Source organism: Triticum dicoccoides, chromosome 2A (assembly GCF_002162155.2).
Source record: "Triticum dicoccoides isolate Atlit2015 ecotype Zavitan chromosome 2A, WEW_v2.0, whole genome shotgun sequence".
NCBI lineage: Eukaryota > Viridiplantae > Streptophyta > Magnoliopsida > Poales > Poaceae > Triticum > Triticum dicoccoides.
The window spans coordinates 55,702,752-55,718,773 of NC_041382.1; the positions used below are offsets into that span (position 1 = coordinate 55,702,752).

Below are 16,022 nucleotides of genomic sequence, written 5' to 3' on the forward strand. Positions count from 1 at the left end.
CCTCGGCCCGATAGTGGTTGCAGCTTGCCAACATGTGGTTGCAGCATTCAGGTGCATCGTCCCGTCGTCCTCACCATTGAAGCTCCCTACACGGGTGTACGCTGAGCACTCCATCGTTCCCTATCGTAGCAAATCAGCTCAACGGTGGCAGCTTTTTGTTTGCCGGTTGCAGCAAATCAGCTCAACCTCCGTGGTCGCCATGGTCACCATGGTCACCGTCGAATAAAAGAAAAGGCTCGTTCCAGCAAATTTGTACACCGGTTCCAGCAAAACTCTTAGATGGTTGTAGCAAAACAAAAGGCATCGCCACCGTCAACCAACGCCGATGTGCATGCATGTAGCAAAAAAAAGTCGCCGGTGATAGCAAAAATAGGATGTGGTTGTAACAAAGGTGTCGCTGGTCCAGTAGGACGAACTCTAGTAGTAGCATTTTTAGGTGCTGGTTCCAGCAAGCCTCCCAGTCAGTTCCAGCAAAACAGGTCGCGGTTGCAGCACCCCCGGTCCACCAGTCAAAATTGCCGCCGTGACCCGACACTTTGCCGCGGTCACCGGTTCCAGCAAAAAATCGAGCGTGGTTGCAGCTCCAGGTCTAGCCGGTCGCAGCACTTGACCGCAGGGAAAGAAACGAGGACATAGGCGAAAGTATGCCGCTGTGCCTTCCTCGTCGTCGTTCATGGTCTCCGCCATGACCGCACCAGCAACACGTGCGGGGATCAGCAAAGAAGGGGGAAGGGGGAGAAGCGGAATAGCCGCGGGCGCGCTGGGGAGCAACGAGAATCAGCAAAGAGGGGACAGTGAAGAAGCCGAATAGCCGCGGGCACGCTGAAGAGCAGAGGTTGAAGAAATAGGAGAGAGGCAGCATAGATGGCCCCGCATCCTACGTGCCGCAACAAGTTGCGTACGCGTGTGGACGCAACCGGCCGATGCTTCGTCTGGTGCTCCGGGCCTGCCGGGGGTAAACCACGACGGCTGGCCGCCCAGCGCGCGGAAAGAACCAGTAGCGTCCCGCCGAGCGCGTGCCAGACGAGCGGTGCTAGTGCGGCCAGGAACGACTTTTCCTTTGCACTCACCGAATCATGCATGCACACGCGTGCGTGCATGCAACTTTAGCCGGTTAATCGCTCCATCGCCCAGCTAGCTAGTCAGATCAGGCTTCTCGAAGCAGCTCGCATTTGCTGGACGGACCGCCCCCGTCCGGCGGCCAACGACACTTGTCAGCTCATCGTTGCCGCTTGTGCCGTGCCTCGTAGGGAGCAGCGCACGGTTTGACGAATCGCATTGTTCCACGCCTGTGCATGGCGCTCTGCAAATTGATTAGACTGAACTTCCAGTCGTGTACGTGTGTGCTGGTGAGGCGGGGTGGCCAGCAGCGCGGTGGTCGCCGGCCGCCGCCGGTGGAAACTTTACAGTGGACATAAATTTTCTGGGGGCTGAATGTGCTGTGCCCTGCCCTGAGCTGCATGCATATGCATGCTATGCTACCCTGGTCGATCGAAGTATTCTTCACGACTCGGTGTGCAGCATGAACAGTAATTACTCTAATATAAACCCTGCACGACATGGAACGCACGTAGTCATCGCTAGTTTACCACTCCACTACGTACGTATTTGTCCAAAGATAGCACTACGTGGCCGGTTCCAAATTCTCGAAACAGGGGTACGTGGCATTGACAAACAAAAGGGATCGTAGGTTAAATAGGCCGTTTGGTGCACGCACGCTAACGTAACGGTGGACGCAGTTACGGATAGGACGCTGCGATAGGCGGCAAAGGGACGAGGGCACTGGGCACAGCTACAGCCCGCCACGTATGCGGGGGAACATGCACGGCCTCTTCCGTCAGAACCGGCACGCACACTAGCAGCAAAGCTACTGTGCCTACCCAGCTTGCTAGCTAGGGCGGCCATGCGCGTCGTCAGTCCGTGCGTCGGTCGGTCTGTTCATGCCGAGCCAGCAAGACGGCGTACATACACCAGATGGCCCGTTCCGTGCAATCAATGAAACCGACCGGGTGTCCGTAAGTTATATAAGTCAACGTAGGGGTATATATAGCATGCAATAACTGGCGTCGGTGTCATACGTAAAAAAAACTGTCGTTCGTGTCACTGTTTTATTTTAGATAACTAGTAATAATGTACGTGCAATGCATGTTTATACCTATTAGGTAGAATATTAGTTGCACGTTATATTAGGTAAGATATATCTTTTGCACGTTGGTATTTAGAAAGATATCAATTACTTTTTCGCGGGAATGGTAGGATATTAATTACATGACAGATTTTAAGGGATAGCGTTGAGTCAAAACGTGTTTATAACCAATGGCAGTGGTGGATAATTAGAGCGTTAAACGTGTTTGGTGCTCAATATTGGAGCGATTTGAACCACTAGATAACATGATTTGAGGGTCGAGATGGTTTGGATCTACCCATTTGAGTCTTTTTATATTGGTATAGATAAGATGCTGGTAAACGTCGGCGATATACCTGCCCATGTGGGCGATCATGACGGGGGCGACGACGGCTCATAGACGTGGCAAAATTTCGTGTTTTGACCCTTTTTCAAAACCTATTCGAGATCTGACCCTAAGTTGAAAAAAAATCGAGATCTGACCCTTTTGCTATCGCTAGAGTCCATGACGGTAGGGTCTAACAGCCTATCGTCAGGGTTTTGGCAGTAGGAGACTGTTGAAATATGAGATGGGCCTAGAGCCCATATGACAATTTCAGATTTGATCTCTAAGGGCCCATGTAGGTGGCATGACAAGGTGGTGGGAAGTTTAGTCCCACCCCGGAAGTGGAAGGAGAGTTAGAGCGGTTTATAAGGGATTCTCTTCCTCATGCTATTGGAGCTTGAGAAGAGATGAGGCCCTCGCGCACTCCTCCTCCTCCGCTCGTCACGACGCGCCGCGCCGCGCCGCGGGTTGCGGGATTGAGCCGAGCCGAGCTCACTCCTATGCGCTTCTTTTTGCCGGTCAGGAACGGAGAGTCTTTGACAGATGGGGCCACGATCTGAGACGTCGGATCGTGGGCTACCGACTTGGACGTGGGTTCAGCCCACGTCTCTCCACGCGCAGCCGCACATATATATGTGGGGCGCTGCCAACCCTAGCCGCCACGAAACAGAACGCATCTTCGCCTCCACGCCCGCGTCGTTCCTCTGCTGCTGCTGCCGCCGGCGACTCCGTCCCATTCACCGCGTACACGGTTGACGGGAGAGCAGGCCTCCGAAACCCCGCCTCTCCGGATCCTGTACGGGCGAGGGGCGATTAGGTTTTTGGGTAGCGACTACGCGACTGCTCGCTTCTGTTCATCTACGTCCACATCACCTTCGTCATCACCATGTCGACCGACGCCGACCGTGCCGCCGCTGAGTAGTGAAATCTGAGGTACCTGACATGAAAGTCGGTACAATTATGGAGTCTAAAGATGCTACATTCTTTGAGGACATTTTTCCCATGAGAGATGTACAAAGCACTTCTAGACAGGAATCTGAGGAGACTCCTGAACCTGCCATTCTGATGGAATATTATAATCAAACACATGATGAAAATCCTGAGGAGGATAATGAGGAATCCCTTGGTAGGGGCAAGAGACAAAGGACTGTAAAGACCTTTGGTGATGATTTCTTCATATACCTCGTGGAGGATAATCCCACTTCTATTTTAGAAGCGTATGCATCTCCAGAAGCTGACTACTGGAAGGATGCGGTCCGTAGCGAGATGGATTCCATCATGGCTAACGGGACTTGGGAGCTTACTGGACGTCCTTATGGTTGCAAACCATTGGGATGCAAGTGGGTGTTCAAGAAGAAGCTTAGGCCCGATGGTACGATAGAAAAGTACAAGGCTAGGCTTGTGGCCAAGGGCTACGCCCAGAAAGAAGAAGAAGATTTCTTCGACACTTATTCACATGTGGCCAGACTGACCACCATTCGAGTATTACTCTCGTTGGCGGCCTCGCATGGTCTTCTCATTCATCAGATGGATGTTAAGATGGCTTTCCTGAACGGAGAGCTAAAGGAGGAAATCTATATGCAACAGCCTGATGGCTTTGTGATGGATGGTCAGGAAGGAAAAGTGTGTAAGTTGGTGAAATCTTTGTATAGCCTGAGACAAGCGCCTAAGCAATGGCATGACAAGTTTAATGAAACGTTGACATCTATTGGCTTTGTTGTTAATGAGGCTGACAAATGTGTATACTATCGCTATGGTGGGGGCGAAGGAGTTATACTGTGTTTGTATGTTGATGACATACTGATATTTGGGACTAATCTCAAGTTAATCGAGGAGGTTAAGTCTTTCCTATCTCAGAACTTTGATGAAGGACCTTGGAGTGGCTGATGTTATCTTGAACATCAAGCTATTAGGAGATGATGAGGGTGGGATTACACTTTTGCAATCCCATTATGTTGAGAAGGTGTTGAGTCGTTTTGGATATTCGAACTGCAAACCATCTCAAACACCATATGATTCTAGTGTGCTGATTCGAAAGTCTAAAGGCACAACTATAGATCAATTGAGATACTCTCAGATTGTTGGTTCACTACAGTATCTAGCGAGCATAACGAGGCCATACATTGAATTTGCTATTAGCAAACTGAGCCGATTTGTTTCCAAACCGGGTGATGTACATTGGCGTGCTCTTGAGAGAGTTATGCGCTATCTGAAAGGTACTATGAACTATGGACTTCACTATACCGGATACCCGTCGGTACTTGAAGGGTATAGTGATGCAAATTGGATCTCTAATGCTGATGAGATGAAGGCCACAACTGGGTATATATTTACTCTTGGAGGTGGTGTTGTTTCCTGGAAGTCTTGCAAGCAAACGATCTTAACAAGATCGACAATGGAAGCAGAATTAACAGCATTAGACACATCGGGTGGCGAAGCAGAATGGCTTCGAGATCTGTTGATGGACTTGCCAGTGGTTGAGAAGCCGGTTCCGTCCATCCTTATGAACTGTGACAATCAAACAGTTATTGTCAAAGTGAAGAGTTCAAAGGACAACATGAAGTCCAACAAACACATAAAAATGAGATTGAAAGCTGTCAGAAAATTGAGGAACTCCGGAGTGATAGCGTTGGATTATATTCAAACGGCTAAGAATCTGGTAGATCCCTTTACTAAAGGGCTATCACGTGTTGTGATAGATAACGCATCAAGGGAGATGGGTATGAGACCCACATGAGTTGCCATGGTAGTAACCCAACCTATGTGATCGGAGATCCCGTGAAGTAGGACCTGGGAAAACAAGCCAGTGGTGAACTGAGGAGAGTAACTTTACTAACCCACTCCGTTGGAGATGCAATACTCTCGGAAACTGTATGAAAGGATGACTACTGTATTAATGTGTTCCAAGGCTTATATGCATAAGCAAGATGCTATCCTACAGAGCGATCTTTGGAGGAACACACCTATATGAGCCCGACTGTTGGTCACAGTCTATGAGATTAGGGTGATCTCTAGCAAGCTCATGAACAGGCCAGGAGTGTGACTAATATGCTCCACCCGAGGGGTCGGCCTTCGGCAGCCTCGTATTAGTGAGACTTGTGGTGAAACTTCTTGACGCCAAAATGACAATTCAAGGTATAGTCCATTGTTCAGTTGTGAAGGAGTGTAACTACTTGGTCTAGGTGGAGCTCAACCTTAATCGGTCTCCACTGAGATGCTGGTATATCAAAACAGCGTTTGGAACAAAGGACAAACTGGGCCCCTGAGATCTGGTGGGGGATTGTTGAAATATGAGATGGGCCTAGAGCCCATATGACAATTTCAGATTTGATCTCTAAGGGCCCATGTAGGTGGCATGACAAGGTGGTGGGAAGTTTAGTCCCACCCCGGAAGTGGAAGGAGAGTTGGAGTGGTTTATAAGGGATTCTTTTCCTCATGCTATTGGAGCTTGAGAAGAGATGAGGCCCTCGCGCACTCCTCCTCCTCCGCTCGCCTCGCCACGCCTCGTCACGATGCGCCGCGGGTTGCGGGATTGAGCCAAGCCGAGCTCACTTTTATGCGCTTCTTTTTGCCGGTTAGGAATGGAGAGTCTTTGACAGGTGGGGCCATGATCTGAGACGTCGGATCGTGGGCTACCGACTTGGACGTGGGTTCAGCCCACGTCTCTCCACGCGCAGGCGCACATATATATGTGGGGCGCTGCCAACCCTAGCCGCCACAAAACAGAATGCATCTTCGCCTCCACGCCCGCGTCGTTCCTCTGCTGCTGCTGCCGCCAGCGACTCCGTCCCATTCACCGCGTACACGGTTGACGGGAGAGCAGGCCTCTGAATCCCCGCCTCTCCGGATCCTGTACGGGCGAGGGGCGATGAGGTTTTTGGGTAGCGACTACGCGACTGCTCGCTTCTGTTCATCTACGTCCACATCACCTTCGTCATCACCATGTCGATCGACGCCGACCGTGCCGCCGCTGAGAAGGACGAGGCCGACAAGACGGCCGCCGAGGATGCCGCGGCTACTGCTGCCGCCACCGCCGCCGCATGGCCGATTGGAGGGTATACATCATTTATCCCTCTCGAGTTTCTTTCTGTTGTAGCAGTACTAGCGATATGCGTAGATGTTTCTACTATATGCGTAGTACATGCTCTGTTAGATCGTAACCAGTGTGTTATCAATGCTGTCAATGTCATGCTCATGATTTATTCATGGATTAATTTAATTGGAAAAGTGCCTATTTTCTTATCAATCCAAAAACCTAATATGTGTAGGAGTTTTTCGAATTCTGGTTTTGCTGCTGCACTGAAACCGTCGCCGTTTACGGGGACGTACTTTAAGCGTTGGCAGACTAAAACCACCTTATGGCTCACTGCCATGAACGTGTTCTGGGTCGCCGGTGTGACTCCCACAGGAACGATCGCTCCTGATCAGGAGAAGGCGTTCAAGGAGGCCACTGTCGTGTTCCTCGGGGCAGTTCTGAGCGTGATTGGAGATAAGCTGGTTGACGCATATTTGCATGTGCGGTCTGCCAAGGACTTGTGGGAGGCGCTCGAATCTAAGTTCGGGGCTGACGATGCAGGGAGCGAGATGTATATTATAGAGCAGTTCCATGATTACAAGATGGTTGAAAACCGTCCTGTATTGGAGCAGGCTCATAAGATAATATGAATTGTTAAGGAGCTTGAGCTTCTTAAGTGCGAGTTACCGGGCAAGTTTGTCGCGGGCTGCATAATCGCTAAGCTTCCCAATTCCTGGAGGAACTTTGCCACCACTCTGAAACATCAGAGGCGTGAATTCTCTGTGGAGGATGTCATTGGCCATCTGAGTGTTGAGCAGAATTCAAGGGCAAAGGACTCGCACGGAAAAGGGGTCGAAGGAACTTCTGTGGCCAACATGGTGCATTAGAAGAACTCCAATTCCCACAAGCCCAAGGGAAAGAATGGTGTCCAACAGAGTGCCGACTTTAAGAAGAAGGGTAAGAAGACCTTCAAGAAGAACAAGAAGGATGAGGGCTGCTTTACTTGTGGTTCGATTGAACATTGGGCCAACAAGTGCCCAAACAAGTATAAGAAGCAAGGGCAGGACTCCAAGTCTGTCAATATGATTGTGAGCAACAATGAGGGTGGTGCATCTGGGTACGGTAATTTATTTGCTGTATTTTTAGTTTGGCCGTCCACCGATTGGTGGGTCGACACAGGTGCAGGTGTTCATGTGTGTGCTGACATTTCATTGTTTTCTTCTTACCAGGCCACAGGTCACGGGTCCGTACTGATGGGGAATGGCGCGAGTGCTTCTGTTCTTGGTGTTGGCACGATCGATCTGAAGTTTACTTCGGGAAGGATCGTGCAGCTGAAGAATGTACAACATGTCCCCGCCATCAAGAAGAACCTCGTTAGTGGCTCCCTTCTATGTAGAGAAGGGTTTAAGTTGGTATTCGAGTCTAATAAATTAGTTGTTACGAAATATGGACTATTTGTTGGAAAGGGTTATGAATGCGGAGGCATGTTCCGCCTTTCTCTTGCAGATATATATAATAAAGTCATGAACAATATTCATTTGAGTGTTAATGAATCTGAAGTATGGCATTCACATCTTTGTCACATTAGTTTCGGTGTTATGACGGGGCTAGCAAAATCGAATTTAATCCCGAGTTTCACTTTAGCCAAAGGTTCTAAGTGCCATTCGTGTGTGCAATCTAAGCAACCTCGCAAGCCTCACAAGGCAGTAGAGGAGAGACACTTGGCGCCACTGGAACTCATACATTCTGATCTTTGCGAGATGAATGGTGTGTTGATTAAAGGTGGAAAGAAATATTTCATGACTTTGATAGATGATTCCACTAGATATTGCTATGTGTATCTGTTAAATACTAAAGATGAGGCTCTACACTACTTCAAAATCTATAAGGCAGAAGTTGAGAATCAACTTGAAAAGAAAATTAAACGAGTCCGGTCAGATCGTGGTGGAGAGTACTTCTCGAAAGAGTTTGATGCCTTTTGTGCGGAACACGGCATTATTCACGAGAGGACGCCTCCCTACTCACCCCAGTCAAACGGGGTTGCCGAGCGGAAAAACCATACTCTAACTGATTTGGTTAACGCCATGTTAGATACGTCGGGTTTATCCAAGGCATGGTGGGGGGAGGCTATAATGACATCCTGTCATGTCCTGAATAAAGTTCCAACAAAGGATAACGAGATCATTCCTTACGAGAAGTGGACCAAGAGAAGGACAACACTCTCGTACTTACGTACCTGGGGCTTCTTGGCGAAAGTTAATGTGTCGATCCCCAAAAAGCGTAAGCTTGGACCAAAGACTGTGGACTGCGTTAATTTGGGCTACGCTATGAATAGTGTTGACTATAGATTTCTAGTAGTGAAATCTGAGGTACCTGACATGAAAGTCGGTACAATTATGGAGTCTAAAGATGCTACATTCTTTGAGGACATTTTTCCCATGAGAGATGTACAAAGCACTTCTAGACAGGAATCTGAGGAGACTCCTGAACCTGCCATTCCGATGGAATATTATAATCAAACACATGATGAAAATCCTGAGGAGGATAATGAGGAATCCCTTGGTAGGGGCAAGAGACAAAGGACTGTAAAGACCTTTGGTGATGATTTCTTCATATACCTCGTGGAGGATAATCCCACTTCTATTTCAGAAGCGTATGCATCTCCAGAAGCTGACTACTGGAAGGATGCGGTCCGTAGCGAGATGGATTTCATCATGGCTAACGGGACTTGGGAGCTTACTGGACGTCCTTATGGTTGCAAACCATTGGGATGCAAGTGGGTGTTCAAGAAGAAGCTTAGGCCCGATGGTACGATAGAAGAGTACAAGGCTAGGCTTGTGGCCAAGGGCTACGCCCAGAAAGAAGAAGAAGATTTCTTCAACACTTATTCACATGTGGCCAGACTGACCACCATTCGAGTATTACTCTCGTTGGCGGCCTCGCATGGTCTTCTCATTCATCAGATGGATGTTAAGATGGCTTTCCTGAACGGAGAGCTAAAGGAGAAAATCTATATGCAACGGCTTGATGGCTTTGTGATGGATGGTCAGGAAGGAAAAGTGTGTAAGTTGGTGAAATCTTTGTATGGCCTGAGACAAGCGCCTAAGCAATGGCATGACAAGTTTAATGAAACGTTGACATCTGTTGGCTTTGTTGTTAATGAGGCTGACAAATGTGTATACTATCGCTATGGTGGGGGCGAAGGAGTTATAATGTGTTTGTATGTTGATGACATACTGATATTTGGGACTAATCTCAAGTTAATCAAGGAGGTTAAGTCTTTCCTATCTCAGAACTTTGAGATGAAGGACCTTGGAGTGGCTGATGTTATCTTGAAAATCAAGCTACTGAGAGATGATGAGGGTGGGATTACACTTTTGCAATCCCATTATGTTGAGAAGGTGTTGAGTCGTTTTGGATATTCGGACTGCAAACCATCTCAAACACCATATGATTCTAGTGTGCTGATTCGAAAGTCTAAAGGCACAGCTATAGATCAATTGAGATACTCTCAGATTGTTGGTTCACTACAGTATCTAGCGAGTGCAACGAGGCCTGACATCGCATTTGCTATTAGCAAACTGAGCCGATTTGTGTCCAAACCGGGTGATGTACATTGGCGTGCTCTTGAGAGAGTTATGCGCTATCTGAAAGGTACTATGAACTATGGACTTCACTATACCGGATACCCGTCGGTACTTGAAGGGTATAGTGATGCGAATTGGATCTCTGATGCTGATGAGATGAAGGCCACAACTGGGTATATATTTACTCTTGGAGGTGGTGCTGTTTCCTGGAAGTCTTGCAAGTAAACGATCTTAACAAGATCGACAATGGAAGCAGAATTAACAGCATTGGACACATCGGGTGGCGAAGCAGAATGGCTTCGAGATCTGTTGATGGACTTGCCAGTGGTTGAGAAGCCGGTTCCGGCCATCCTTATGAACTGTGACAATCAAATAGTTATTGTCAAGGTGAAGAGTTCAAAGGCCAACATGAAGTCCAACAAACACATAAGAATGAGATTGAAAGCTGTCAGAAAATTGAGGAACTCCGGAGTGATAGCGTTGGATTATATTCAAACGGCTAAGAATCTGGCAGATCCCTTTACTAAAAGGCTATCACGTGTTGTGATAGATAACGCATCAAGGGAGACGGGTATGAGACCCACATGAGTTGCCATGGTAGTAACTCAACCTATGTGATCGGAGATCCCGTGAAGTAGGACCTGGAAAAACAAGCCAGTGGTGAACTGAGGAGAGTAACTTTACTAACCCACTCCGTTGGAGATGCAATACTCTCGGAAACTGTATGAAAGGATGACTACTGTCTTAATGTGTTCCAAGGCTTATATGCATAAGCAAAATGCTATTCTACAGAGCGATCTTTGGAGGAACACACCTATATGAGCCCGACTGTTGGTCATAGTCTATGAGATTAGGATGATCTCTAGCAAGCTCATAAACAGGCCAGGAGTGTGACTAATATGCTCCACCCGAGGGGTCGGCCTTCGGCAGCCTCGTATCAGTGAGACTTGTGGTGAAACTTCTTGACGCCAAAATGACAATTTAAGGTATAGTTCATTGTTCAGTTGTGAAGGAGTGTAACTACTTGGTCTAGGTGGAGCTCAACCTTAATCGGTCTCCACTGAGATGCTGGTATATCAAAACAGCGTTTAGAACAAAGGACAAACTGGGCCCCTGAGATCTGGTGGGGGATTGTTGAAATATGAGATGGGCCTAGAGCCCATACGATAATTTCAGATTTGATCTCTAAGGGCCCATGTAGGTGGCATGACAAGGTGGTGGGAAGTTTAGTCCCACCCCGGAAGTGGAAGGAGAGTTGGAGTGGTTTATAAGGGATTCTTTTCCTCATGCTATTGGAGCTTGAGAAGAGATGAGGCCCTCGCGCACTCCTCCTCCTCCGCTCGCCTCGCCACGACGCGCCGCGCCGCGGGTTGCGGGATTGAGCCGAGCCGAGCTCACTCCTATGCGCTTCTTTTTGCCGGTCAGGAACGGAGAGTCTTTGACAGGTGGGGCCACGATCTGAGACGTCGGATCGTGGGCTATCGACTTGGACGTGGGTTCAGCCCACGTCTCTCCATGCGCAGCCGCACATATATATGTTGGGCGCTGCCAACCCTAGCCGCCACGAAACAGAACGCATCTTCGCCTCCACGCCCGCGTCGTTCCTCTGCTGCTGCTGCCGCCGGCGACTCCGTCCCGTTCACCGCGTACACGGTTGACGGGAGAGCAGGCCTTCAAAACCCCGCCTCTCCGGATCCTGTACGGGAGAGGGGCGATTAGATTTTTGGGTAGCGACTACGCGACTGCTCGCTTCTGTTCATCTACGTCCACATCATCTTAGTCATCACCATGTCGACCGACGCCGACCGTGCCGCCGCTGAGAAGGCCGAGGCGGACAAAAAGGCCGCCAAGGATGTCGCGGCTACTGCTGCCGCCACCGCCGCCGCATGGCCGATTGGAGGGTATACATCGTTTATCCCTCCCATGTTTCTTTCTGTTGTAACAGTACTAGCGATATACGTAGATGTTTCTACTATATGCGTAGTACATGCTCTGTTAGATCGTAACCAGTGTGTTATCAATGTTGTCAATGTCATGCTCATGATTTATTCATGGATTAATTTAATCGAAAAACTGCCTATTTTCTTATCAGAGACATCTCTACCGGCAAATGGGCTAGCGGTAACCTGCACAACCCTACTGCCAAGGTGCTTGGCGGTAGGCACAAGCACGCACTGTGTTCGAAACTCAGACGGGTTTGGGCGGTAGGGCATGCAACCCTACCGCCAGGGTCCTTGGCGGTAGGCTGTTATACCCTACCGCCATGGTCTCTGGCGGTAGCAAAAGGGTTAGATTTTGAATTTTTTCCAAATTAGGGTTAGATCTGAAATAGGTTTCGAAAAAGGGTCAGAACACGAAATTTAGCCCGTAAACGTCTCGGCGAACGTTGGCCAGCACCGGCCGGACGGACGTGGACGCGCCACCGGTACGATTCAGACACGCCGATCGCGATGCCGGCCAGAGTAGAGAAGCACCGTCCGGGCCCGAGCGGTTATGGTCGTGGACAAAGGCGCAAAGCACAGCCGTGGCGTCGTCACAGGCTACGAATTGTCTGTCGAAAACGACGAGGACACGCGGGCGGATCAAAGCACAGATCCATTTTGGATGAGTGGCCTCGGATTTGGCTCTGGCTACTAGTACTAATTCAAATCTTTGTAGTGCTACTCCCTCCGTATCGACGTTTTTTGATACTTTTTTCGATGCTAATCGGGCGCGTCGTAGCTCGCAAAAAACTCATACGGCGTTATCTCACACAAAAGCGACAGAGCGCTGTGGCATTCACAAGAACATGCACAATAATTTGCAATAGCTTTGATTTATTAGCATGCAAAATATTTCATTGATTGCAAATTTGAAAAATATTTCAACAATATACGTACTACGTAACAAGTACTAGATATATACATGGTGTACACGCCTATATTTTTCGTGCAAACGAAAACAAGACACGGATTAGATTGATCTACAATACCAAAAAAACGTGTAGATCGATGCTGATCCATATACTTCGATACTATAGTATAGTTCTTTACCGAAAATCCGAAATCCCCTACTGATAGCACTTAATTAATCATTCTGTGACGACCTAGCCGGGCTAACGCCGGCATGCAGCGAGCCTACGCGGCCGAGGGCGCCGGGAAGTACTTCACGGCGCCGGCCTCAACCAGAGCTCCACGTAGCAGGTTGGCGGTATCCTCGCCGGCCTTGTAGTCTAGGCCCTCGTCGTTGTAGATGTCCCACCATTTCTTCACAAGCATCTTGATGTCGTCCCTGTCCATGTTGGCCTCCTCGCCGGTGTACCTCCACGGCTTCGAGCCCTGCATAGGTCCATGACATGAAACATCAATCGTAACTTCATAATTTAAGAATCATGTGTGTGAAGATCGATGACAAAGACGTACCGCTGCGCAGTAGTGGACGACCTTGACCTTCTCCAGCTCGACGTTCTCCGGGTGCCTCCAGAGCATGGCCAGCACCAGGTTGTACACCGGCGGGATGGGCTTGTACACGTCTCTGAAGAACATGTTGAGAAAGTCCTGCTCGGCGAAGGGCGTGGGGTCGGTGACGACGAGCCTGTCGAGGAGGGCCTTGGCGGTGGCGAGGCTGGGCTCGTGCATGAACATGCCGGCGTTGAAGTAGAGCGGAGGCGGGGGCACGCCGAGCTCGCGCTCCGGCCAAGCCACCCGGTCCGGGCACTGCTGGCAGTAGCCGATCTTGTACTGCGGCGTGTGGCTCCACGTCTTCTCGCAGAAGCAGTCCATGACGGCGTAGAAGCTGCCCTTGTCGAGGTCGAAGAGGTGGTCGATGTTGTCGAACACCTGGATGTCTGCGTCCAGGTACACCATCCTCTCGTACTCCACGAACTGTACGTACACCAGAATCAGTCAACATCTATCGATCCAAGATGGAAGAAGAGAGCTAGAGGGTTAGTCAGTAGGTATCGTACCTCCCAGATGCGGAGCTTGGAGTAGTTGATGACGTAGTACGCCATGGCGAACTGGGTCTGGCTATCCGGCGGGTACACGGGCACGATCTCGCGGACGAGGCAGCCCTGTTCGACCAGCTTGCGGCGGTGATCCATGGGGACGTCGGGGAGCACGGCCACCACGAGCGGGTAGGCGGAGTTGACGGCGCGGAGGCCCTTGGCCAGGCCCACCACGCCCATCCAGTAGTCGCCGGAGCCGGCGAGGAAAGTCACGTACGCCGCCTTCTTCGGCTCGTCCTCCACGATTCGCTTGGGCATGGGAGCCATTGCTCGCTCGATCTCTCTTGTCTTGCTTCAAAGAATGGATGAGATGGGTTCGTTGTGTGTTGTGGACTCGTGCGTGTTTGTGTTTGATGATGCTTCACGGTGGTGCCTGCTGGCGTTTATATAGGCAACGGGACGTGGGTGGTTCGAGTAGATCGCCACGAAATGGAATGGAAAACGTAGAAAAAGGTGTCTGGATTGGAATGTGTGAGATGGTGCTATTTTCTCGACCCGTTCATTTCGTTTCCTTTTACTCCGGTGTGAATCTTTATTAGAAGAACCCCCTTGATATTATTTTTCGTTTTCTTCTTTTTGCCACCGTTGTTTTTTGTTTTTTGATCAAAGGGGCCACATGACCATCATTATCATTACGAAAATCTCGCAAAAAAAATCTCCCTGATTTGTGGCGCCACCCCGGTCTTTAGTATTCTTGGTTGATTTGTTTTGGTGGATAATAAGGGCATATACAATGGTTGATAAGATAGCCTTATCTTAAATTTTGCATGTACTCTAGAGATGACAAAGAAAAATGTTTACAATGGGTCATCTCTTAGCCTTATCTTCAATAATTAGCAATTCCTAAAAATATGATGAGACATATTGTGCTAAGAGATCATCTTTTGTCTTATCTTAAATAAGAGAAGACAAGCCTTCTCTTATGAGTTCTCTCTTCTTCACCTCATCATTTATCCTACGTGGCACTCTTAAGATAGCACCATTGTACATGCCCTAAGGTGACCAAAACCAAATATTATCTTCTCGTAGATATCTCATTCCTTATATGGTAACTGGCGACTGAATTAAAGATGGTAAGAAGTTACTCCCTCCCTTTCAAAATACTTCTATAAGTCTTTTTAGAGATTCCACTGCAAACCACGTACGGATGTATATAGACATGTTTTAGAGTTTAGATTCACTCATTTTACTCCGCATGTGTCCATAGTGAAATCTCTAAAAAAGATTTATATTTAGGAACAGAGGTAGTATTATTTTTGTGTGATACTAAATTACCGAGCATTTCTACCACGTATGGTTCGTCAACGGATGGCATATTCTTGTTTGACTTGGTATATATATGCTACTGTAATAAATGGCATGTACATTGGCAAGAGGAAATCAATCGATGATCTATCCAATCCGGATAATATTGGTTGATTCATTTGAATCTAATCCAATCCAATTGAAGCCGGAGGCAGGAGGTATGTCGGTTTTTACAAAGAAAGGTGAAAATCCCGGCAAGTCTAGCTACTCCAACCGACCTTTCCACGCCTTCCATTTCTGTCTAATCACCCTGCATCCATCATCACAACAAAATGTTTCTACAGCAGACAGACGAGACCGATGTAACCTCTTTGGTTCAGCTAGCTCCCGGTGTGGCCCATGCAAAGGAAACCATGTGGATGGAGCCATCGACAGATCGCGGGATAATTAATTAGCACATGATGTGGTCAAATCAAACAACGAAACAAGGATTGCTGGCTGCTAGTGCACTGTGTCATCAGCTCGGACGGATAACAGAACACGGTGATGGAACTTGGACGGTGCATTGTGAATCTGACACCACACTCTAGTAATAATATTATCCACGGCAAAGTGGTAGCAGTGCGTACGTGTCACGACGCAAAGGAGAATGAAATCGTCCGCCCCGGCCGCCTGCGTGGAAGAATCGGGCCAGATCCCAACCAACATTTTGTACGAACCCAACAGGAAGCTAGTACGTA

General features: G+C 48.7%; 1 protein-coding gene across 1 annotated transcript; it reads right to left on the reverse strand.

Moving 5' to 3' along the window:
* Window positions 1-12,909: 12,909 nt before the first annotated feature.
* Window positions 12,910-14,378, reverse strand: LOC119353177 (galactinol synthase 2-like). Its single transcript, XM_037619765.1, has 3 exons — window positions 13,999-14,378; window positions 13,454-13,915; window positions 12,910-13,369 (listed from the first exon to the last, which is right to left on the reverse strand). Exons 1-3 carry the CDS (start codon window positions 14,302-14,304, stop codon window positions 13,169-13,171), a joined length of 969 nt encoding a protein of 322 aa, XP_037475662.1. The 5' UTR covers window positions 14,305-14,378; the 3' UTR covers window positions 12,910-13,168.
* Window positions 14,379-16,022: the final 1,644 nt, after the last annotated feature.